The sequence below is a fragment of the Hyla sarda genome, chromosome 5 (genome assembly GCF_029499605.1).
Source record: "Hyla sarda isolate aHylSar1 chromosome 5, aHylSar1.hap1, whole genome shotgun sequence".
NCBI classification, from domain to species: Eukaryota; Metazoa; Chordata; class Amphibia; order Anura; family Hylidae; genus Hyla; species Hyla sarda.
Genome location: NC_079193.1, coordinates 5200339 through 5226490, shown reverse-complemented (window position 1 = coordinate 5226490; position 26152 = coordinate 5200339). Strand labels below are relative to the sequence as shown.

General features: G+C 49.3%; 1 protein-coding gene across 2 annotated transcripts; it reads left to right on the top strand.

Moving 5' to 3' along the window:
* The first annotated feature begins 33 nt into the window (after nucleotides 1-33).
* Nucleotides 34-22169, top strand: KLHL18 (kelch like family member 18). Of its 2 annotated transcripts, none has more exons than XM_056518729.1 (10): nucleotides 34-240; nucleotides 6318-6448; nucleotides 10487-10627; nucleotides 11098-11296; nucleotides 13559-13719; nucleotides 13789-13925; nucleotides 15070-15292; nucleotides 18695-18799; nucleotides 18964-19075; nucleotides 19429-22169. In XM_056518729.1, exons 1-10 carry the CDS (start codon nucleotides 115-117, stop codon nucleotides 19813-19815), a joined length of 1722 nt encoding a protein of 573 aa, XP_056374704.1. In that variant the 5' UTR covers nucleotides 34-114; the 3' UTR covers nucleotides 19816-22169. The 2 variants fall into 2 exon arrangements, with proteins under 2 accessions (XP_056374704.1, XP_056374703.1); XM_056518728.1 differs by having other exon boundaries at nucleotides 15055-15292.
* Nucleotides 22170-26152: the final 3983 nt, after the last annotated feature.

The window sequence follows — 26152 nt, the reverse complement described above, 5'->3', positions numbered from 1 at the left end:
GTAATCGGAAGTGACGTCACGGCTGTGCTTAAGGGGCGGGGAGATAGCGGGCGGGCGGAGCCTCGGCGGGTCACAGGGTGATCAGTGTCAGATCGTTTCCCGCCGGGTCACAAGATGGTGGACGAGTTAGAGGAGCTGGAAGATCTGGTGCATGTCACTGTGGGCGACCTCCCCAACCGGGGCTACGGGGTGATGGAGGAGATCCGGCGGCAGGGGAAGCTGTGTGACGTCACGCTGAAGGTGATTAACCCCCCCCTCGCCTTCGACTGATTGTGGAACCGATCCCAGCCCCTCCCCCTATAATGGAACCGACCCCAGCCCCCTGCACGTCATAATGTAAACTACCCCAGTCCCCCTCCCGCTCTAATAATGGAGCCGACCCCCAATAATGCAACAACCCCCCCCCCCTCCAATATGGATCCAAATCCAGTCACTTCCTCCTCCCCCTCTAATAGAACCTACTGCAGCCCCCCCCCAATAATGGAACCGACCCCAGCCCCCTGCACGTCATAATGTAAACTACCCCAGTCCCCCTCCAATAAAGGAACTGACCCCCAATAATGCAACCCCCCCCCTCCAATATGGAACCAATTCCATTCTCTCTCCCCCCCCCAATGGAGCAGACCCCCAATGGAGCAGACCCCCAATAATGGAGCAGACCCCAGTCCCCCCCCCCCCAATAATGCAACAACCCCCCCCCCCCCTCCAATATGGAACCAATTCCATTCTCCCCCCCCCCCCCCCCCAATGGAGCAGACCCCCAATAATGGAGCAGACCCCAGTCCCCCCCCCAATAATGCAACAACCCCCCCCCCCTCCAATAGGGAACCAATTCCAGTCTCTCCCCCCCCCCCAATGGAGCAGACCCCCAATAATGGAGCAGACCCCAGTCCCCCCCAATAATGCAACACCCCCCCCTCCAATATGGAACCAATTCCAGTCTCTTCCCCCCCCCCCCAATGGAGCAGACCCCCAATAGTGGAGCAGACCCCAGTCCCCCTCAATAATGCAACAACCCCCCCCCCTCCAATAGGGAACCAATTCCAGTCTCTACCCCCAAATAATGGAGCAGACCCCAGTCCCCCCCAATAAAGGAGTCAACCCCACCCCCCTCCAATAATGGAACCAATTCGTCCCCCCCAATAATAGAACGGACCCCAACGCCCCCCTGTAATTATAAAGCCGATCCCTGTCACCACCCTCACCCTATTGTAACTGATCCCAGTCCCCCGGATAATCGAACCAACCCCAGTCCACCCTCCCTATAATAATGGAACTGATCCCCCCCCCCAATAATGTAATGAACCCCAGTCCTCTCCCTAATAATTAATCCTGTCCTAATCCACCCCCCTCTAATATTGAAACTGATCCCTGTCCACTCTGCAGTGTTACAATGTATCAGTCTGGAGTCCAGGATGTTTAGCTCACAGAGCATTGTCTATAGACTGGATACAATTGTATCACTTCTCAGCTGAGAGCAGGACTAGATATGTACAATGTATCAGTCTGGGGTCCAGGGTGTTTAGCTCACAGAGCATTGTCTAGACTGGATACAATTTTATCACTTCTCAGCTGAGAGCAGGACTAGCTATGTACAATGTATCAGTCTGGGGTCCAGGATGTTTAGCTCACAGAGCATTGTCTAGACTGGATACAATTATCACTTCTCAGCTGAGAGCAGGACGAGCTATGTACAATGTATCAGTCTGGAGTCCAGGAGGTTTAGCTCACAGAGCATTGTCTATAGACTGGATACAATTGTATCACTTCTCAGCTGAGAGCAGGACTAGATATGTACAATGTATCAGTCTGGAGTCCGGGATGTTTAGCTCACAGAGCATTGTCTAGACTGGATACAATTTTATCACTTCTCAGCTGAGAGCAGGACTAGCTATGTACAATGTATCAGTCTGGAGTCCAGGATGTTTAGCTCACAGAGCATTGTCTAGACTGGATACAATTGTATCACTTCTCAGCTGAGAGCAGGACTAGCTATATACAATGTATCAGTCTGGGGTCCAGGAGGTTTAGCTCACAGAGCATTGTCTAGACTGGATACAATTGTATCACTTCTCAGCTGAGAGCAGGACTAGATATGTACAATGTATCAGTCTGGGGTCCAGGATGTTTAGCTCACAGAGCATTGTCTAGACTGGATACAATTGTATCACTTCTCAGCTGAGAGCAGGACTAGATATGTACAATGTATCAGTCTGGAGTCCAGGAGGTTTAGCTCACAGAGCATTGTCTTTTCCATATATGTGAGACGTATTGTGTGTGGTTGGGGTTTTTGGTTTCTTCACTGACCTTGTGCAGAGATCTTAAATTTATTAGATTTCCTATATTTACATAGGACTGCATCAGATGTGCCCCTGCCTTATTCTACTTCCTGACGGCTCCTGAGATCATGTGACCAGGAGGTGCCCCGGTGCCACAATGCTGCCCGCCCTCCCCGTACACACATTGCCGCATTGTCCTCTGCTGTGTAAGAGCTTCCTGCCCAGAGGCGATAATCAGGGCGTGACTGCGAATATCTCCTATCCTCACATCACCCCATCGCTTACCTAGGGTGGTGCAGAATAGTGAGCGCAGCTCTGGAGTATAATACAGGATATAAGTCAGGATCAGTACAGGATAAGTAATGTAATGTATATACACAGTGACCTCACCAGCAGAATAGTGAGTACAGCTCTGGAGTATAATACAGCATATAACTCAGGATCAGTACAGGATAAGTAATGTAATGTACACAGTGATCTCACCAGCAGAATAGTGAGTACAGCTCTGGAGTATAATACAGGATATAACTCAGGGTCAGTACAGGATAAGTAATGTAATGTATGTACACAGTGACCTCACCAGCAGAATAGTGAGTACAGCTCTGGAGTATAATACAGGATATAACTCAGGATCAGTACAGGATAAGTAATGTAATGTATGTACACAATGACCTCACCAGCAGAATAGTGAGTACAGCTCTGGAGTATAATACAGGATATAACTCAGGATCAGTACAGGATAAGTAATGTAATGTATGTACACAGTGATCTCACCAACAGAATAGTGAGTACAGCTCTGGAGTATAATACAGGATATAACTCAGGATCAGTACAGGATAAGTAATGTAATGTATGTACACAGTGACCTCACCAGCAGAATAGTGAGTACAGCTCTGGAGTATAATTCAGGATATAACTCAGGATCAGTACAGGATAAGTAATGTAATGTATGTGCACAGTGATCTCACCAGCAGAATAGTGAGTACAGCTCTGTGGTATAATACAGGATATAACTCAGGATCAGTACATGATAAGTAATGTAATGTATGTACACAGTGACCTCACCAGCAGAATAGTGAGTACAGCTCTGGAGTATAATACAGGATATAACACAGGATCAGTACAGGATAAGTAATGTAATGTATGTACACAGTGACCTCACCATCAGAATAGTGAGTACAGCTCTGGGGTATAATACAGGATATAACTCAGGATCAGTATAGGATAAGTAATGTAATGTATGTACACAGTGACCTCACCAGCAGAATAGTGAGTACAGCTCTGGGGTATAATACAGGATATAACTCAGGATCAGTACAGGATAAGTAATGTAATGTATGTACACAGTGACTCCACCAGCAGAATAGTGAGTACAGCTCTGGAGTATAATACAGGATATAACTCGGGATCAGTACAGGATAAGTAATGTAATGTATGTATGTACACAGTGACCTCACCAGCAGAATAGTGAGTGCATCTCTGGGGGTCTTCTCCCTTGTGCAGTGTTCTTCCTGCCTGTCTTATAGATTCTTCTTCCTTTGCTGCAGAGCATTGCGTCCAGGGATAGATGGAGGTGACATAAATCGGTGTTGATTAAACAAGCTCGGGGTTATCTGTCGTCTTAGCCTCAGATCAGCAGTAATCCCTCGGAGTCGCCCCATATAATGCCCGTCTGTCCTGCCCTCACCCCGATCGCAGTCACTGACCTATTGACCACATTTTCCTCTGCTCTTAGATTGTACATATTGGGGGTTGTAGTATCTGGTCGCCCAGGTCCATTGATGCAGAATATTTAGTGTTCCCTGTCTCGGATCGAGCGCTTGATAGTCCGGCACCTCCTTCATTTGGGCTCTGCTGGATCTGGGGGGTTTGTCTGTGGTTTGGAGCAGGGTCTGCGCAGGGTCGGCTCAGCTCACTCTGCACTAAGAAGATTACAGATTAATTCTGCAGGATCGTTGGCATCGGGAGGGCGGCTCCTGGCAGGTCGGTGGCGCTGATGTCATCCTTTATCCTGCTCGCCCAGAATGACGCTACCACCACTCCCACCATCTCCTCCTCGGTCAGTGACGACTCCCACCATCTCCTCCTCGGTCAGTGACGACTCCCATCATCTCCTCCTCGGTCAGTGACGACTCCCATCATCTCCTCCTCGGTCAGTGACGACTCCCATCATCTCCTCCTCGGTCAGTGACGACTCCCATCATCTCCTCCTCGGTCAGTGACGACTCCCATCATCTCCTCCTCGGTCAGTGACGACTCCCATCATCTCCTCCTCGGTCAGTGACGACTCCCATCATCTCCTCCTCGGTCAGTGACGACTCCCATCATCTCCTCCTCGGTCAGTGACGACTCCCATCATCTCCTCCTCGGTCAGTGACGACTCCCATCATCTCCTTCTCGGTCAGTGACTACTCCCATCATCTCCTCCTCGGTCAGTGACGACTCCCACCATCTCCTCCTCGGTCAGTGACGACTCCCACCATCTCCTCCTCGGTCAGTGACGACTCCCACCATCTCCTCCTCGGTCAGTGACGACTCCCACCATCTCCTCCTCGGTCAGTGACGACTCCCACCATCTCCTCCTCGGTCAGTGACGACTCCCACCATCTCCTCCTCGGTCAGTGACGACTCCCACCATCTCCTCCTCGGTCAGTGACGACTCCCACCATCTCCTCCTCGGTCAGTGACGACTCCCACCATCTCCTCCTCGGTCAGTGACGACTCCCACCATCTCCTCCTCGGTCAGTGACGACTCCCACCATCTCCTCCTCGGTCAGTGACGACTCCCACCATCTCCTCCTCGGTCAGTGACGACTCCCACCATCTCCTCCTCGGTCAGTGACGACTCCCACCATCTCCTTCTTGGTCAGTGACGACTCCCACCATTTCCTCCTCGGTCAGTGACGACTCCCACCATCTCCTCCTCGGTCAGTGACGAGGACATGCTGGGAGTTGTAGTTTTGCAACAGCTGGAGGCACCCTGGTTGGTAAACACTGTTCTAAGTAATGTATAATGCTGCAAGTGTGGCTGCTTGGGATGTGACTGGAGTCTTGTGTGATGGCGTCTGTGTATCCTATATAGCAGAGCTGTGTGCGCGCTCAGGGTAAACAGCAGCTATACCATAATATACAGACAGCGGCACAGCAGGGGGCAAAACGTTTTATCCAAGTTTATCAGTGCCCAGAGTGCAGCAGAATAGTGAGTGCAGCTCTGGGGGTGTGTGGAGGATTAGATATGATATAACCGCAGAATAGTGAGTGCAGCTCTGGGGGTGTGTGGAGGATTAGATATGATATAACCGCAGTATAGTGAGTGCAGCTCTAGGGGTGTGTGGAGGATTAGATATGATATAACCCCAGTATAGTGAGTGCAGCTCTAGGGGTGTTAGGAGGATTAGATATGATATAACCCCAGTATAGTGAGTGCAGCTCTAGGGGTGTTAGGAGGATTAGATATGATATAACCGCAGAATAGTGAGTGCAGCTCTAGGGGTGTGTGGAGGATTAGATATGATATAACCCCAGTATAGTGAGTGCAGCTCTAGGGGTGTTAGGAGGATTAGATATGATATAACCCCAGTATAGTGAGTGCAGCTCTAGGGGTGTTAGGAGGATTAGATATGATATAACCGCAGAATAGTGAGTGCAGCTCTAGGGGTGTGTGGAGGATTAGATATGATATAACCGCAGAATAGTGAGTGCAGCTCTAGGGGTGTGTGGAGGATTAGATATGATATAACCGCAGAATAGTGAGTGCAGCTCTCGAGGTATGTGGAGGATTAGATATGATATAACCCCAGTATAGTGAGTGCAGCTCTCGAGGTGTGTGGAGGATTAGATATGATATAACCCCAGTATAGTGAGTGCAGCTCTCGAGGTGTGTGGAGGATTAGATATGATATAACCGCAGAATAGTGAGTGCAGCTCTGGGGGTGTGTGGAGGATTAGACATAATGTCACAGCAGAATAGTGAGTGCAGCTCTGAAGAGAATGTATGGATATATGAAGTAACAGATTTGATATTTTTCTTCCTCTCAGGTCGGGGAACATAAATTCAGTGCGCACCGGATCGTGCTGGCCGCCTCCATCCCCTACTTCCACGCCATGTTCACCAACGACATGATGGAGTGTAAGCAGGACGAGATCGTCATGCAGGGAATGGACCCCTGGTAAGGAGAGGAGGGAGGACCGGCCTCTGTAGACGCTTTATGGTAACAAACCCTCAGCTGTGAGAAGTCAGAAGGGGTTTCAGCCAGGAGTTTGTTCATGTCTTTTCACGTTACACTTCCAGACCCTGAGGCTGCACTACTGAGACAAGCAGTGTTGTCATAGGGGCTGTGTGTAAGTGCCCCCCCCCCCTGTTCTCCCGCACAGTAATGAGTGCCCCCCCCTGTTCTCCCGCACAGTAATGAGTGCCCCCCCCTGTTCTCCCGCACAGTAATGAGTGCCCCCCCCCCTGTTCTCCCGCACAGTAATGAGTGCCCCCCCCTGTTCTCCCGCACAGTAATGAGTGCCCCCCCCTGTTCTCCCGCACAGTAATGAGTGCGCCCCCCCTGTTCTCCCGCACAGTAATGAGTGCCCCCCCTGTTCTCCCGCACAGTAATGAGTGCCCCCCCCTGTTCTCCCGCACAGTAATGAGTGCCCCCCCCCTGTTCTCCCGCACAGTAATGAGTGCCCCCCCCCTGTTCTCCCGCACAGTAATGAGTGCCCCCCCCCTGTTCTCCCGCACAGTAATGAGTGCCCCCCCCTGTTCTCCCGCACAGTAATGAGTGCCCCCCCCTGTTCTCCCGCACAGTAATGAGTGCCCCCCCCTGTTCTCCCGCACAGTAATGAGTCCCCCCCCTGTTCTCCCGCACAGTAATGAGTGCCCCCCCTCTGTTCTCCCGCACAGTAATGAGTGCCCCCCCTCTGTTCTCCCGCACAGTAATGAGTGCCCCCCCTCTGTTCTCCCGCACAGTAATGAGTGCCCCCCCTCTGTTCTCCCGCACAGTAATGAGTGCCCCCCCCTCTGTTCTCCCGCACAGTAATGAGTGCCCCCCCTCTGTTCTCCCGCACAGTAATGAGTGCCCCCCCTCTGTTCTCCCGCACAGTAATGAGCGCCCCCCTCTGTTCTCCCGCACAGTAATGAGTGCCGCCCCCCCTCTGTTCTCCCGCACAGTAATGAGTGCCCCCCCTCTGTTCTCCCGCACAGTAATGAGTGCCCCCCCTCTGTTCTCCCGCACAGTAATGAGTGCCCCCCCCCTCTGTTCTCCCGCACAGTAATGAGTGCCCCCCCTCTGTTCTCTTGCACAGTAATGAGTGCCCCCCCTCTGTTCTCCCGCACAGTAATGAGTGCCCCCCCTCTGTTCTCCCGCACAGTAATGAGTGGGGCACTCATTACTGTGCGGGAGAACAGAGGGGGGGCACTCATTACTGGGGGGGGGCCCCCTCTGTTCTCCCGCACAGTAATGAGCGACCCCTCTGTTCTCCCGCACAGTAATGAGTGCCCCCCCTCTGTTCTCCCGCACAGTAATGAGTGCCCCCCCTCTGTTCTCCCGCACAGTAATGAGCGACCCCTCTGTTCTCCCGCACAGTAATGAGCGACCCCTCTGTTCTCCCGCACAGTAATGAGTGCCCCCCCCTCTGTTCTCCCGCACAGTAATGAGTGCCCCCCCTCTGTTCTCCCGCACAGTAATGAGCGACCCCTCTGTTCTCCCGCACAGTAATGAGCGACCCCTCTGTTCTCTCGCACAGTAATGAGTGCCCCCCCCCCCCTCTGTTCTCCCGCACAGTAATGAGTGCCCCCCCTCTGTTCTCCCGCACAGTAATGAGTGCCCCCCCTCTGTTCTCCCGCACAGTAATGAGTGCCCCCCCCCGTTCTCCCGCACAGTAATGAGTGACCCCCCTCTGTTCTCCCGCACAGTATTGAGCGACCCCCCTGTTCTCCCGCACAGTAATGAGCGACCCCCCTGTTCTCTCGCACAGTATTGAGTGCCCCCCCTCTGTTCTCCCGCACAGTAATGAGTGCCCCCCCTCTGTTCTCCCGCACAGTAATGAGTGCCCCCCCTCTGTTCTCCCGCACAGTAATGAGTGCCCCCCTCTGTTCTCCCGCACAGTAATGAGTGCCCCCCCTCTGTTCTCTCGCACAGTATTGAGTGCCCCCCCTCTGTTCTCCCGCACAGTAATGAGTGCCCCCCCTCTGTTCTCCCGCACAGTAATGAGTGCCCCCCCTCTGTTCTCCCGCACAGTAATGAGTGCCCCCCCTCTGTTCTCTTGCACAGTAATGAGTGCCCCCCCTCTGTTCTCCCGCACAGTAATGAGTGCCCCCCCTCTGTTCTCCCGCACAGTAATGAGTGGGGCACTCATTACTGTGCGGGAGAACAGAGGGGGGGCACTCATTACTGGGGGGGGGCCCCCTCTGTTCTCCCGCACAGTAATGAGCGACCCCTCTGTTCTCCCGCACAGTAATGAGCGACCCCTCTGTTCTCCCGCACAGTAATGAGCGACCCCTCTGTTCTCCCGCACAGTAATGAGCGACCCCTCTGTTCTCCCGCACAGTAATGAGTGCCCCCCCCTCTGTTCTCCCGCACAGTAATGAGTGCCCCCCCCTCTGTTCTCCCGCACAGTAATGAGCGACCCCTCTGTTCTCCCGCACAGTAATGAGCGACCCCTCTGTTCTCTCGCACAGTAGTGAGTGCCCCCCCTCTGTTCTCCCGCACAGTAATGAGCGACCCCTCTGTTCTCCCGCACAGTAATGAGCGACCCCTCTGTTCTCTCGCACAGTAATGAGTGCCCCCCCTCTGTTCTCCCGCACAGTAATGAGTGCCCCCCCTCTGTTCTCCCGCACAGTAATGAGTGCCCCCCCTCTGTTCTCCCGCACAGTAATGAGTGCCCCCCCTCTGTTCTCCCGCACAGTAATGAGTGACCCCCCCCTGTTCTCCCGCACAGTAATGAGTGACCCCCCCCTGTTCTCCCGCACAGTAATGAGTGACCCCCCCCTGTTCTCCCGCACAGTAATGAGTGACCCCCCCTGTTCTCCCGCACAGTAATGAGTGACCCCCCCTGTTCTCCCGCACAGTAATGAGCGACCCCTCTGTTCTCCCGCACAGTAATGAGCGACCCCTCTGTTCTCCCGCACAGTAATGAGCGACCCCCTCTGTTCTCCCGCACAGTAATGAGCGCCCCCCTCTGTTCTCCCGCACAGTAATGAGTGCCCCCCCTCTGTTCTCTTGCACAGTAATGAGTGCCCCCCTCTTTTCTCCCGCACAGTAATGAGCGACCCCTCTGTTCTCCCGCACAGTAATGAGCGACCCCTCTGTTCTCCCGCACAGTAATGAGTGACCCCCCCTGTTCTCCCGCACAGTAATGAGCGACCCCTCTGTTCTCCCGCACAGTAATGAGCGACCCCTCTGTTCTCCCGCACAGTAATGAGCGACCCCCTCTGTTCTCCCGCACAGTAATGAGCGACCCCCTCTGTTCTCCCGCACAGTAATGAGTGCCCCCCCTCTGTTCTCTTGCACAGTAATGAGTGCCCCCCTCTTTTCTCCCGCACAGTAATGAGCGACCCCTCTATTCTCCCGCACAGTAATGAGCGACCCCTCTGTTCTCCCGCACAGTAATGAGCGACCCCTCTGTTCTCCCGCACAGTAATGAGTGCCCCCCCCCTCTGTTCTCCCGCACAGTAATGAGTGCCCCCCCCTGTTCTCCCGCACAGTAATGAGTGCCCCCCCCTGTTCTCCCGCACAGTAATGAGTGCCCCCCCCTGTTCTCCCGCACAGTAATGAGTGCCCCCCCTCTGTTCTCCCGCACAGTAATGAGTGCCCCCCCCCTCTGTTCTCCCGCACAGTAATGAGCGACCCCTCTGTTCTCCCGCACAGTAATGAGCGACCCCTCTGTTCTCCCGCACAGTAATGAGTGCCCCCCCTGTTCTCCCGCACAGCAATGAGCGCCCCCCCTCTGTTTTCCCGCACAGTAATGAGTGCCCCCCCTCTGTTTTCCCGCACAGTAATGAGTGCCCCCCCTCTGTTCTCCCGCACAGTAATGAGTGCCCCCCCTCTGTTCTCCCGCACAGTAATGAGTGCCCCCCCTGTTCTCCCGCACAGTAATGAGTGCCCCCCCTGTTCTCCCGCACAGTAATGAGTGCCCCCCCTCTGTTCTCCCGCACAGTAATGAGTGCCCCCCCTCTGTTCTCCCGCACAGTAATGAGCGACCCCTCTGTTCTCCTGCAGCGCCCTGGAGGCTTTGATTAACTTTGCCTATAATGGGCACCTGGCCATCGACCAGCAGAACGTGCAGTCCCTCCTGATGGGCGCCAGTTTCCTGCAACTGCAGAACATCAAGGACGCCTGCTGCTCTTTCCTGAAGGAACGGTAAGTGTCCCCGTCTTCTCTAGTCGCCTCCAAAGCTGCAGCTGTTCAGCCATCATCTGTATCATTTGTAATTGAACAATTCATTGGTCAAGATGAATAATTTGCATGTCTCCGCCCATTGCCCAGAGGAGATGGGATTGAGGTGCCAACTCCTTCTGTCCTGATGAGCACTTTCTATACTGAGTATCCAACTGTGTTCTTAGATACACCAGGATGAGCTGCAGCATCATGGCCGATCCTGTGCATTCTGGGAGTTGGCCTAGAGCTTACGTCAGTCGTTAGTTTCCCAGCATTCCTTGATCAACCGTTAGTGGTTTCCATGTCAATAGCGGAAGTGATAAATGTTTTGTATAGGGCGTTGCCGGCAATAAAAGCCCCGCCCCCTAGGATCATCATGTGGTGGAAGTAGTTAAGGGGGACAGGTCGGCTCTGGGCAGTGCGGGGTCATAACTGCTGGTCTTCTCTCTAAGGTTACACCCCAAGAACTGCCTGGGGGTGCGACAGTTTGCGGAGACGATGATGTGCGCCGTGCTGTACGACTCCGCTAACCGCTTCATCCATGAGCACTTTGTGGAGGTCTCCATGTCGGAGGAATTCCTGGCGTTGGCCTTCGATGAGGTCCTGGAGCTGGTCTCCAGAGATGAGCTAAACGTGAAGGCCGAGGAGCAGGTACAGGACCCCTGACCCTGCAGTCCTGTCCTCACTACATGACCCTGCAGTCCTGTCCTCATTACATCACACCTGACCCTGCAGTCCTGTCCTCATTACATCACACCTGACCCTGCAGTCCTGTCCTCATTACATCACACCTGACCCTGCAGTCCTGTCCTCATTACATCACACCTGACCCTGCAGTCCAGACCTCATTACATCACACCTGACCCTGCAGTCCTGTCCTCATTACATCACACCTGACCCTGCAGTCCTGTCCTCATTACATCACACCTGACCCTGCAGTCCTGTCCTCATTACATCACACCTGACCCTGCAGTCCTGTCCTCATTACATCACACCTGACCCTGCAGTCCTGTCCTCATTACATCACACCTGACCCTGCAGTCCTGTCCTCACTACATCACACTTGACCCTGCAGTCCTGTCCTCACTACATGACCCTGCAGTCCTGTCCTCACTACATGACCCTGCAGTCCTGTCCTCGTTACATCACACCTGACCCTGCAGTCCTGTCCTCGTTACATCACACCTGACCCTGCAGTCCTGTCCTCGTTACATGACCCCTGACCCTGCAGTCCTGTCCTCACTACATCACACCTGACCCTGCAGTCCTGTCCTCACTACATCACACCTGACCCTGCAGTCCTGTCCTCACTACATGACCCCTGACCCTGCAGTCCTGTCCTCACTACATCACACCTGACCCTGCAGTCCTGTCCTCATTACATCACACCTGACCCTGCAGTCCTGTTCTCATTACATGACCCCTGACCCTGCAGTCCTGTCCTCACTACATGACCCCTGACCCTGCAGTCCTGTCCTCATTACATGACCCCTGACCCTGCAGTCCTGTCCTCACTACATCACACCTGACCCTGCAGTCCTGTCCTCACTACATGACCCTGCTGTCCTGTCCTCATTACATCACACCTGACCCTGCAGTCCTGTCCTCATTACATCACACCTGACCCTGCAGTCCAGTCCTCACTACATGACCCCTGACCCTGCAGTCCTGTCCTCACTACATGACCCTGCAGTCCTGTCCTCATTACATCACACCTGACCCTGCAGTCCTGTCCTCATTACATCACACCTGACCCTGCAGTCCAGTCCTCACTACATGACCCCTGACCCTGCAGTCCTGTCCTCACTACATGACCCTGCAGTCCTGTCCTCACTACATCACACCTGACCCTGCAGTCCTGTCCTCATTACATCACACCTGACCCTGCAGTCCTGTCCTCACTACATGACCCTGCTGTCCTGTCCTCATTACATCACACCTGACCCTGCAGTCCTGTCCTCACTACATGACCCCTGACCCTGCAGTCCTGTCCTCACTACATCACACCTGACCCTGCAGTCCTGTCCTCATTACATCACCCCTGACCCTACAGTCCTGTCCTCACTACATCACACCTGACCCTGCAGTCCTGTCCTCATTACATCACACCTGACCCTGCAGTCCTGTCCTCACTACATGACCCTGCTGTCCTGTCCTCATTACATCACACCTGACCCTGCTGTCCTGTCCTCATTACATCACACCTGACCCTGCAGTCCTGTCCTCATTACATCACACCTGACCCTGCAGTCCTGTCCTCATTACATCACCCCTGACCCTACAGTCCTGTCCTCACTACATCACACCTGACCCTGCAGTCCTGTCCTCACTACATCACACATGACCCCTGACCCTGCAGTCCTGTCCTCACTACATGACCCCTGACGTCCTGTCCTCACTACGTGACCCCTGACCCTGCAGTCCTGTCCTCACTACGTGACCCCTGACCCTGCAGTCCTGTCCTCACTACGTGACCCCTGACCCTGCAGTCCTGTCCTCACTACGTGACCCCTGACCCTGCAGTCCTGTCCTCTTTACGTGACCCCTGACCCTGCAGCCCTGTCCTCACTACGTGACCCCTGACCCTGCAGCCCTGTCCTCACTGCGTGACCCCTGACCCTGCAGCCCTGTCCTCACCCTCATCGCACCCCTCCCACTCTCCTGTAATACTCTGTGCTGCTGCTCCCACTCATTAACTCTTAGTACAGTGTTTCCCAACGAGGGTGCCTCCAGCTTATGCAAAACTACAACTCCCAGCATGCCCGGGAGTACTCTGTGCCCGCCCCCCCCCCCCTCCGGAATACCCTGTGCCCCCCCCTCCGGAATACCCTGTGCCTGCCCCCCGGAATACCCTGTGCCTGCCCCCTGGAATGCCCTGTGCCGCTGTTTTCACCATGTCTGTCTCCCCGTCAGGTGTTTGAGGCGGCCTTGGCCTGGGTGCGCTATGACCGGGAGCAGCGGGAGCTCTTCCTTCCGGAGCTGCTGACTAAGATCCGGCTGCCCCTGTGCCGTCCGCAGTTCCTGACGGATCGGGTGCAGCAGGATGACTTGGTGCGCTGCTGCCATAAGTGCCGGTAAGGGCCGATCATACGCGGTGCGCGCCGCTCCTCGTCCTGTGATTGAGTCTTGTGTCTGGATTCCAGGGACCTGGTGGACGAAGCGAAGGATTACCACCTGATGCCAGAACGTAGGCCACACCTCCTGGCCTTCAAGACCCGCCCCCGCTGCTGCACCTCCATAGCCGGCCTCATCTACGCGGTGGGAGGACTGAACTCTGCAGGTATCTTATAATCTGAACTATCCCATAGACATCAGTTATCTGACCGAATAAAAGATGGCCGACCTGAAACACTCTGCGCTGCTGGAAGGGGGAGCCTCAGACAGCAGGGAAAGGGTTACACTGGTGCAGGATTAATACGGGACGATATGAATGAGGTGGTAAATCTCTAATACCACCGCTACACCGAGCCTATACTCAACCGTAGTAGTGACCTGCAGTCCTATGTAACACCACAGATAACACAGTGATAACTCTCTGAGTACAGATAATGTATAGATGTGACCTGCAGTCCTATGTAACACCACAGATAACACAGTGATAACTCTCTGAGTACAGATAATGTATAGATGTGACCTGCAGTCCTATGTAACACCACAGATAACAGTGATAACTCTCTGAGTACAGATAATGTAGTAGATGTGACCTGCAGTCCTATGTAACACCACAGATAACACAGTGAAAACTCTCTGAGTACAGATAATGTATAGATGTGACCTGCAGTCCTATGTAACACCACAGATAACAGTGATAACTCTCTGAGTACAGATAATGTATAGATGTGACCTGCAGTCCTATGTAACACCGCAGATAACACAGTGATAACTCTCTGAGTACAGATAATGTATAGATGTGACCTGCAGTCCTATGTAACACCACAGATAACACAGTGAAAACTCTCTGAGTACAGATAATGTATAGATGTGACCTGCAGTCCTATGTAACACCACAGATAACAGTGATAACTCTCTGAGTACAGATAATGTATAGATGTGACCTGCAGTCCTATGTAACACCACAGATAACAGTGATAACTCTCTGAGTACAGATAATGTAGTAGATGTGACCTGCAGTCCTATGTAACACCACAGATAACACAGTGAAAACTCTGAGTACAGATAATGTATAGATGTGACCTGCAGTCCTATGTAACACCACAGATAACAGTGATAACTCTCTGAGTACAGATAATGTATAGATGTGACCTGCAGTCCTATGTAACACCACAGATAACACAGTGATAACTCTCTGAGTACAGATAATGTAGTAGATGTGACCTGCAGTCCTATGTAAGAAGGTAGTTATACCGATGATACATGACGCTTCACTGTTCTGTGGTTAAGATGAGTAGCGAATTTCTACGCAGGTGACTCTCTGAATGTGGTTGAAGTCTTCGACCCAATCGCCAACCGCTGGGAGAAGTGTCAGCCAATGACGACGGCTCGCAGCAGGGTGGGAGTCGCCGTGGTTAATGGACTCCTGTATGCCATTGGTGGCTATGACGGCCAATCGCGTCTGAGCACTGTGGAAGTCTACAACCCCGACACAGACTCATGGACCAAAGTAGGAAGTATGAACAGCAAGAGAAGGTGAGTCCAGAGAGTAATGGCCGCCACCGGAGGGGGAGGGGTCTGCTAATCCTCTGCCATTCTTAATTATAGGATCTATATGGTCACCATTAGTATTATTATAGGATCTATATTGTCACCATTATTATTATAGGATCTATATGGTCACCATTAATATTATTATAGGATCTATATGGTCACCATTAATATTATTATAGGATCTATATGGTCACCATTAGTATTATAGGAGGTGTATAGGATCTATATGGGCACCATTAGTATTATAGGAGGTGTATAGGATCTATATGGACACCATTAGTATTATAGGAGGTGTATAGGATCTATATGGTCACCATTAGTATTATATGAGGTGTATAGGATCTATATGGTCACCATTAGGATTATAGGAGGTGTATAGGATCTATATGGACACCATTAGTATTATAGGAGGTGTATAGGATCTATATGGACACCATTAGTATTATAGGAGGTGTATAGGATCTATATGGTCACCATTAGAATTATAGGAGGTGTATAGGATCTATATGGTCACCATTAGTATTATTATAGGATCTATATGGTCACCATTAGTATTATAGGAGGTGTATAGGATCTATATGGTCACCATTAGGATTATAGGAGGTGTATAGGATCTATATGGTCACCATTAGTATTATAGGAGGTGTATAGGATCTATATGGACACCATTAGGATTATAGGAGGTGTATAGGATCTATATGGTCACCATTAGGATTATAGGAGGTGTATAGGATCTATATGGACACCATTAGTATTATAGGAGGTGTATAGGATATATATGGTCACCATTAGTATTATAGGAGGTGTATAGGATCTATATGGTCACCATTAGGATTATAGGAGGTGTATAGGATCTATATGGACACCATTAGGATTATAGGAGGTGTATAGGATCTATATGGACACCATTAGGATTATAGGAGGTGTATAGGATCTATATGGTCACCATTAGTATTATAGGAGGTGTATAGGATCTATATGGTCACCATTAGGATTATAGGAGGTGTATATGATCTATATGGACACCATTAGGATTATAGGAGGTGTATAGGATCTATATGGACACCATTAGGATTATAGGAGGTGTATAGGATCTATATGGACACCATTAGTATTATAGGTGGTGTATAGGATCTATATGGTCACCATTAGTATTATAGGAGGTGTATAGGATCTATATGGACACCATTAGTATTATAGGAGGTGTATAGGATCTATATGGTCACCATTAGTATTATAGGAGGTGTATAGGATCTATATGGTCACCATTAGGATTATAGGAGGTGTATAGGATCTATATGGTCACCATTAGGATTATAGGAGGTGTATAGGATCTATATGGACACCATTAGGATTATAGGAGGTGTATAGGATCTATATGGACACCATTAGTATTATAGGAGGTGTATAGGATATATATGGTCACCATTAGTATTATAGGAGGTGTATAGGATCTATATGGTCACCATTAGGATTATAGGAGGTGTATAGGATCTATATGGTCACCATTAGGATTATAGGAGGTGTATAGGATCTATATGGACACCATTAGGATTATAGGAGGTGTATAGGATCTATATGGACACCATTAGTATTATAGGAGGTGTATAGGATATATATGGTCACCATTAGTATTATAGGAGGTGTATAGGATCTATATGGTCACCATTAGGATTATAGGAGGTGTATAGGATCTATATGGTCACCATTAGGATTATAGGAGGTGTATAGGATCTATATGGACACCATTAGGATTATAGGAGGTGTATAGGATCTATATGGACACCATTAGTATTATAGGAGGTGTATAGGATCTATATGGTCACCATTAGTATTATAGGAGGTGTATAGGATCTATATGGACACCGTTAGTATTATAGGAGATGTATAGGATCTATATGGTCACCGTTAGTATTATAGGAGGTGTTTAGGATCTATATGGACATCATTAGGATTATAGGAGGTGTATAGGATCTATATGGTCACCATTAGTATTATTATAGGATCTATATGGTCACCATTAGTATTATAGGAGGTGTATAGGATCTATATGGACACCATTAGGATTATAGGAGGTGTATAGGATCTATATGGACACCATTAGCATTATAGGAGGTGTATAGGATCTATATGGTCACCATTAGGATTATAGGAGGTGTATAGGATCTATATGGTCACCATTAGGATTATAGGAGGTGTATAGGATCTATATGGTTACCATTAGGATTATAGGAGGTGTATAGGATCTATATGGTCACTGTTAGTATTATAGGAGGTGTATAGGATCTATATGGTCACTGTTAGTATTATAGGAGGTGTATAGGATCTATATGGGCACCATTAGTATTATAGGAGGTGTATAGGATCTATATGGGCACCATTAGTATTATAGGAGGTGTATAGGATCTATATGGACACCATTAGGATTATAGGAGGTGTATAGGATCTATATGGTCACCATTAGGATTATAGGAGGTGTATAGGATCTATATGGACACCATTAGTATTATAGGAGGTGTATAGAATCTATATGGTCACCATTAGGATTATAGGAGGTGTATAGGATCTATATGGTCACCATTAGTATTATAGGATCTATATGGTCACCATTAGTATTATAGGAGGTGTATAGGATCTATATGGTCACCATTAGGATTATAGGATCTATATGGAAACCATTAGGATTATAGGAGGTGTATAGGATCTATAGGGTCACCATTAGTATTATTATAGGATCTATATGGTCACCATTCGTATTATAGGAGGTGTATAGGATCTATATGGTCACCATTAGGATTATAGGAGGTGTATAGGATCTATATGGACACCATTAGGATTATAGGAGGTGTATAGGATCTATATGGACACCATTAGGATTATAGGAGGTGTATAGGATCTATATGGTCACCATTAGGATTATAGGAGGTGTATAGGATCTATATGGTCACCATTAGGATTATAGGAGGTGTATAGAATCTACATGGTCACCATTAGGATTATAGGAGGTGTATAGGATCTATATGGACACCATTAGTATTATTATAGGATCTATATGGGCACCATTAGTATTATAGGAGGTGTATAGGATCTATATGGTCACCATTAGGATTATAGGAGGTGTATAGGATCTATATGGACACCATTAGTATTATAGGAGGTGTATAGGATCTATATGGTCACCATTAGGATTATAGGAGGTGTATAGGATCTATATGGTCACCATTAGGATTATAGGTTGGGCTATACAATCAGACTTAATTGCACTAATACCCCTCATGTAAGTGAATCTTCCCCCAGGGTCACCTCCACCTTTTATATACAGAGCGCTGTGCGTCCATCTCTGACCCGTAGCCGTCATTGCTGAGATGTTTCTTGTGTCCTCAGTGCGATGGGAACAGTGGTGCTTGATGGACAGATCTACGTCTGCGGGGGCTACGATGGCAACTGCTCGCTGAACTCGGTGGAGACGTATTCTCCGGAAACAGACAAGTAAGACGCCGCCATGTTTATAGCTGCGATTGGTAGAAACACGAATTTCCATATTCACTGACAGCTAGCAGGGATTTTAGGAGAAAACTTACCGTATATAAAAGATCTGACCGGTTGAGCAGTTAGAGGGGAGTGGATCACTACATGGTGCTTGTTGTTTTTAGGTGGACGGTGGTGACCCCCATGAGTTCTAATCGCAGTGCAGCCGGTGTGACTGTGTTCGAAGGCCGGATTTATGTGTCGGGTGGACACGATGGGTTACAGATCTTCAACACTGTATGTATGATCCTACATGATCGGGACAGGACGCCCCTCTTCACAGCCTACTCCCCCCCCCCCCCCCCCACACTCTCCTGTAGACACAGTCTTAGCACTCATAGACCCATCTGAATATCCTGTTCTTCCCTTGTCAGTCCTGCTCCTCATAGACACAGCTTGGGAGTCCCCCTCCTCAGGGGTGCAGCTTGGAAGTCCCACTCCCCCCCCCCCCCCCTCCTCCTCAGGGGCGTAGCTTGGGAGTCCCACTCCCCCTCATAGGCACAGCTTGTCTGTCAGTCCCCTGCCTCCTCCTCCATAGACGTATCCTGAGTGGCCCGCTGATGACAGATGATTCCTTTTTCCTTTCACAGATGGAGTATTACAATCACCACACGGCTACATGGCATCCTGTGGCAAGTATGCTGAACAAACGCTGCCGTCATGGAGCGGCTTCTCTGGGCAGCAAGATGTTCATCTGCGGCGGTTACGATGGTTCTGCCTTCCTGAGCGTGGCAGAGGTTTACAACTCCATGGCAGACCAATGGTACCTCATCACTCCAATGAACACTCGGCGCAGTCGCGTCTCTCTTGTAGCCAACTGCGGGCGTCTTTATGCAGTTGGCGGCTATGACGGCCAGTCTAACTTGAACTCTGTTGAAATGTACGACCCGGAGACCAACCGCTGGACGTTCATGGCCCCCATGGTTTGCCACGAAGGGGGCGTGGGAGTGGGCTGTATACCGCTCCTCACCATATAGCAGTACGCGGGCCACCTCAAGAACATATTCTTCTATGGGATACAGGCTCTGCGTCTGATCTTTTTTTAATTAATGTGAACGCCAGGACCTTGAGATGTGAGGTGCGCCCGGTGCTCGTGTCTCCTCCAGTGTGTGATATATGCCTGTGTTGTCTACGTAATCAGAATGTATGTATCAACTATAATCTCCGCCACAAGAGGGACCGCCATGGGGCCAACCACAACCCCAAACCTCCTCCAAGTATTGGATCTCATAAGATGTGTAAACGTGTTCTAGCTTCTGCACCAAAGTGATCCGTGTGTTGTGCACCGCGCTGTGCGCTGTAGTCTGACTGTCCGGGAGCTCGCAATTCAGTTACAATCTGTCACTTTCTTAATTCTCTTTCCATACAGGTCGACCAATTATTGTAAAGACTATAGTGCCATAGAGTTACCTGGACTTCCCTTTGGTCTACATTCCTCTTTTGCCGCCATCTTTTTTGTGGGTCGGTGCTGCCTATTATGACCAGTCTGGTCTGGAGATGACTGATCTGGTTACAGTACAGATAGAAGTAAGGATATGTAAGCTTTAAGCAACTCTTTGCTCGCTCCCTGAGTCATTTAATGCAGTCACAGCCCAGGCTCCAGTTATATCTTGTCAGTACTGACGGTGCCACTAATAGCTTTATGACATACACATTTCACAATGCACTATAATGACGCATGATCTGGCAGGACATTGAATAGAAGGCAATAGAGAGTAACAGAAAGGAAGTACCATGCAGAGTGGACTGGTGCAATGATTAGAATACTGTAACACAGTGTACTCTGCAGAAGGCTTTATACCAATAGGAGGCAGTAGAGAGCCTGAGAGTTATCAGGAATACAGAATCATCCACACTGGACTTGTGCATTGATCAGAATAGAATCTATTTAGATAATTTGTTGGTGATCTGCAGCCATTAGATCCAGTAGACAATCTATAGCCAACCCTTTTAGCTGATACGACCTCTAATGGCTTTATAATGTACACATTTCCCATGTTGCACTGTGATGAAGCTCTGGGCAGACATTGTACCAATAGGAGGCATTAGAGAGTAACAGAAAGGAAGTACCTTGCAGGCTGGACTTGTGCAATGATCAGAATACACTGTAAACTTTAAACCAACAGGAGGCAGTAGAGAGGCTGAGTGTTAATAATAAGGTAGCGCCATGCAGAATGAACTTGTGCAAAAGGCATAATACATTGTAACAAAGTGTGCTTGGTGGAAGGCTTTATACCAATAGGAGGCAGTAGAGAGCCTGAGAGTTTACAGGGAGGCAGCACTATGCAGACTGGACTTGTGCAATGATCAAAAAAGAATTTATATAGAGAATTTGCTGGTGATCTGCAGCCCCCCAGACCCTGTAGACCAGTCTTCTCCAAACTGTGGCCCTCCAGAGGTTGCAAAACTACAACTCCCAGCATGCCCGTTGGCTGTCCGGGCATGCTGGGAGTTGTAGTTTTACAGCATCTGGAGAGCCGTGGTTTGGAGACCACTGCTGTAGACAATCTATAGCTGACCCTTTTGGATTTTTAAAGGGGTACTCCACTGGAAAATATTTTCTTTTAAATGACTTCTATTACAAAAAATCTTAACCCTTCCAGTACTTATCAGCTGCCGTATGCTCCACAGGAAGTTCTTTTCTTTTTAGAATTTCCTTTGTGCCTGACGACAGTGCCTGACATTTTAGGAACTGTCCAGAGCAGGATAGGTTTTCTATAGGGATTTGCTTCTACTCTGGACAGTTCCTAAAATGGACAGAGGTACTGTGGTCAGGCAGAAGGGAAATTCAAAAAAAGAAAAGAACTTCCTGTGGCTCATAACATTGGCTGATAAGTACTGGAAAAAAAAAAAAAAATAATGTTTTCCAGTGGAGTACCCCTTTAAGGACCATTCACAATAAGGAGGGTTATACACTTTCCTCCAGGGACCAAGAGGCTGCAATAAATCTTCTGGGACCGCAGGGGCTACACAATCGTCTCTAAAGTTTGTTGCAGTTCATTTTTTCTGCCATAATTTCACCACCAGGGGGCGATGTACATGAACAGGTATAAAGGAGTCAGTGCATCCGGGGTTCACGTAAGATGTTCAGTGCACCCCTTTTACTCTTGGCACCTTTAAAGGGGTACTCCACTCGCCCAGCATCCGGAACATTTTGTTCCAAACGCTGGGTGCGGGCTGCGGGGGTCGTGACGTCACAGCCACACCCCTTGTGATGTTACACCCCCTCAATGCAAGTCTATGGGAGCGGGCGAGGCCGCTGCCATGCCCCCTCCCATAAACTTGCATTGTGGGGGTGTGGTCGTGACATCACGAACCCCGCAGCCTGCACCCAGCGTTTGGAACAAAATGTTCCAGATTCTGGGCCAGTGGAGTACCCCTTTTAAAGGGGTTATCCAGGAAAAAACATTTTTTCATATATCAACTGGCTCCAGAAAGCTACATATTTGTAAATTACTTCTATTTAAAAATCTTAATCCTTTCAGTACTTATGAGCTGCTGAAGTTGAGTTGTTCTTTCCTGTCTAAGTGCTCTCTGATGACACGTGTCTCGGGAACCGCCCAGTTTAGAAGCAAATCCCAATAGCAAACCTATTCTACTCTGTGCAGTTCCCGAGACAAGCAGAGATGTCAGCAGAGAGCACTGTTGCCAGACAGAAAAGAACAACTCAACTTCAGCAGCTGATAATTATTGAAAGGATTAAGACTTATTAATAGAAGCAATTTACAAATGTGTTTAACTTTCTGGAGCCAGTTGATATATTAAAAAAAAAAAAAAAAGTATTTTTTCCTGGATTACCCCTTTAAGGTCATGTTATAAAACGTGCGGCTGTCCCATGTCAATCTTCTTGTCTATAGGATCTCCCCCCCCCCCCCCCCCCCCAATATATACCAGATCTTTAGCTGTGAATTGGTTTTGTGTGCAATGGGTTAATGATGCTGTTCATGACACAGACTCTAGAGGGCGCTGTCATAGATAAGGCACAGCCTGTATTTATTATACATGATCAGGAATTCTGGGTAGTTTTCAATGGATTACTATACATTAAAACTGGTGAACGTTGTCTTGGTCTTTTATTTTCGGGATGGAGGAGGTCTCTTTATTTTGACGGTGTCCTGATCGATAAAATAAGTGACACTCCTGGGCGCTTCATCGACCGGAACCTGATTGGCCAAATGGTTCTTATCCGCAGACACGTTTCTATGTTTCCTCGGCTTGTAACTTTTTTACAGGACAATTTTCTGTGTCACCTGCAGGGGGCATCCTATGGATTCTCTCTATATGACTGAGCCCTCATGGTGCCGCTTTATTTTTTTATCAGGTTTATACCTATATCATCTCCTGTCAGTTCTGCTGCTCACCGTTCCGTAACTGTGATGAATATTGGTGTAGTTATGGGTGAGAAATGCACCAGTGGGGGCAGAAAGTGTTGCCCTCTGCAGGAGAAGACGTCATTCATCCCCAGAGTCCTCCTGCCAGTCTCACTGATTGATGCTGATATTAAAGGGGTTATCCAGGAAAAAACTTTATATATATATATATATATATATATATATATATATATATATATATATATATATATATATATATATATATATATATATATATATATATAACTATTACCAAAGAATAAGTTGGCCAGCACTATTAATTCCAAACTATTGTAAAAACCTGGCCCGCAGGCTGCTGAGCTAAATATACAGCAACAGGAGAATACAGCAGCACACTGCTAGCACAAAGATACAGATGAAACATGAGTATATAGATAAAACATGAGTATATAGATAGAACATGAAAAGCTATACAGCTGTAATGCAATAAATGAAGATATGAAATTATGAGGTACTTAGCTTGCAAATTTGGCGCCAAATAGCGTGGACCGTCCCACATTCTGGGATGCCAATATGGATCTACCATCGCCGTTCAGTAACCTGAGAAGAAAGCAAAATACTCGTAATAGGGTTGGGTCGGGAGGGAGGATACTCGCCTCCTGTCTTCATATAACTTATATTTTCCGTCACAAGCTAGGAAAATCTCGATTTATATATCAGACAGGAGGCTCGTATCTTATGCAAGTTTAAAGCTAAACTAAATAACACAATTATACCAAGACAAGATAATCATAATACCGACACAGAAATATGTTCCTCTGGTCTGAAGTAGAACTGACGAAAGGTCGTCTCTGTCGACCAGTCAGCGGGTAAAAGAAGATCAGAAAGTGAACCCCCGGAAGTGACCACCTTTGTGGCCATAGCACCTCTAGAGGAGTGGGCACCAAACAGGGCAACATCGATTCCCGCCATTTCCATGGCCGCCCTCACCCACCTGGCCAAAGTGGCCTTCTATAATCAGATCTGGACAGGAGTTGAATATCGTCCTGTTGTTCCATTCGACAGCTTGGCGCAACCACCACTGCAATTCCTGAACGGATTCCGGACAGAGGAATACCTCGTCCGCATATCATAAGCCCTGGTGAAGATGGAGGGCTTTGAGCCGTTGGAAGGCCCGATAATGGAGTGGAGCCGGGAAGATCGTTTGAATCGAAGCCGATGATTCTTGCAATAATCCTCAGAGATGCTCGACCCTTGCGCAATACCGCCCTGATTTCCTTGCGAATCAAGGCCAGTTTGGCAGCCTGTAAACGCAAGACTGCTAGTTTGGTATCCACTAGGAAACCTAGGAACTCCATTTCTTGGGCAGGAAGAAGTACTGACTTTTTGAAGTTAATGAGGAAGCCGAGCTCCTCCAACAGGGACACTGTCCATTGACTGTGCAATTTGGCCTGAACTCTGGATCGTGCCATGATTAGCAAATCGTCCAGGTATATAATTAGCCTCACTCCTTTGCTCCGCAGAGCTGCGACCACCGGCTTCAGTAGTTTGGTGAAGCACCACGGGGCCGATGATAAACTGAATGGAAGGCAAGTGAATTGCCACATTCGGCCTCTCCACAGAAACCTGAGGAATTTCTGGGAGGACGGATGCATGGGGATGGTAAGATACGCGTCCTTTAGGTCGACCTTTACTAGCCAGTCTCCTGGCCATAGAAGGTCCCGTAGAAGATGGATTCCTTCCATCTTGAAGTGTCGGTACACTATGTTTTGATTCAAGTCTCTTAGATTTATTACTGGGCGGTAGCCACCATCCTTCTTCTTGACCAAGAAGAGGTTGCTGACAAACCCGGGTGAGAGAGGATCTACCTCTTGGACAGCTCTCTTCGACAAAAGCTCTTGCAGCTCTTGGTCTATGAGCAACATTGTGAGTGGAAAATCGAAGCTGTTGAGGAATGTGATTCATAGGCAGTGGATACTGGAATTCTATATGGTATCCCGCTATTGTGTTGAGGACCCACGCATCTGCTGTAATCGCGGACCAGGTGTGGGTAAAAAACTGCAGTCTGCCCCCCACCATTGTTTGTGGAAGTGCATGAGGGAATGTACTCACCAGTAGGGGGACGGGATCTGGGATACCCTCGACCACCTCGTCCACGCCATGGCCTTCCCCTTGGTGGAAAAAAGGGAGCTGGCTGTGCCACCGGAAGTGCGTACTGTTGTGGAGCGGGAGCGTAGCTCTGAGCAGAGGGCCTGGAGTAGGGCATGTATGAACTATTTCGGCCGGCAGATCGGCCTCTTCCTCTGCCGGCCCTGTTGAAAACCTTGGTCGACTTTAACGAGTTCTGCGCCTTGTCAAGGCTGGTGAACATGCCTACCAATTTATTGATGTTTTTCACAATATCATCGCCGAACAGCAGGCCCTCAGCCGAGGGACCTGGCTCACTTTCGGCCAAGTGCGCAAGCTGTGGCTCGAGCTTCATTAAGATGGAGCGTCAGCGTTCAATCGAACAGGTTGTGTTCGCCGAACCCAACATGCAGATGGCCCTTTGGGCCCATCCCCTCAGTTGTTCCAAGTCTACAGGCTGTTGCGAAGACACCGCCTGCTCGGACAGATTCAATATTTTGGTCAGGGGACCCAGCATGTCCAAGATACGGTCCTGGATTACCTTGAATGAGCTTTCAATGCTTTTCTTTGTGTATTTACCCGACCGGGTGAGATATTTAAGAAGCACCGGATCAGTCTCCGGGGTTAACGCCACTTTCTTGGCCACATATGGCCGGGGGATTCTGCTCTAAGTTTGTTCCAATTAGCCCGGTCTAGGGCGCGTCTGGTTCAATATTTCATGTATTGGGCCACCTGGGGAAGAGGGGCCTAATCACCTGACCTGGGATGCGTTATGGCATCCGGACTAAAGAACGGCTGTCCCAGAGTGTCCAGAATGGTATCATTGGACCCTTCGGGGTTGGCGTCCGTGAGATCC

Excerpts from the sequence above, each read along its gene's own strand:
- KLHL18 (XM_056518728.1), top strand. The coding sequence starts at position 115 with ATGGTGGACGAGTTAGAGGAGCTGGAAGATCTGGTGCATGTCACTGTG. Across the intron at positions 6,449-10,486 it reads ATGCAGGGAATGGACCCCTG|CGCCCTGGAGGCTTTGATTA; the intron begins GTAAGGAGAGGA and ends GTTCTCCTGCAG. Across the intron at positions 13,720-13,788 it reads CGCTGCTGCCATAAGTGCCG|GGACCTGGTGGACGAAGCGA; the intron begins GTAAGGGCCGAT and ends TCTGGATTCCAG.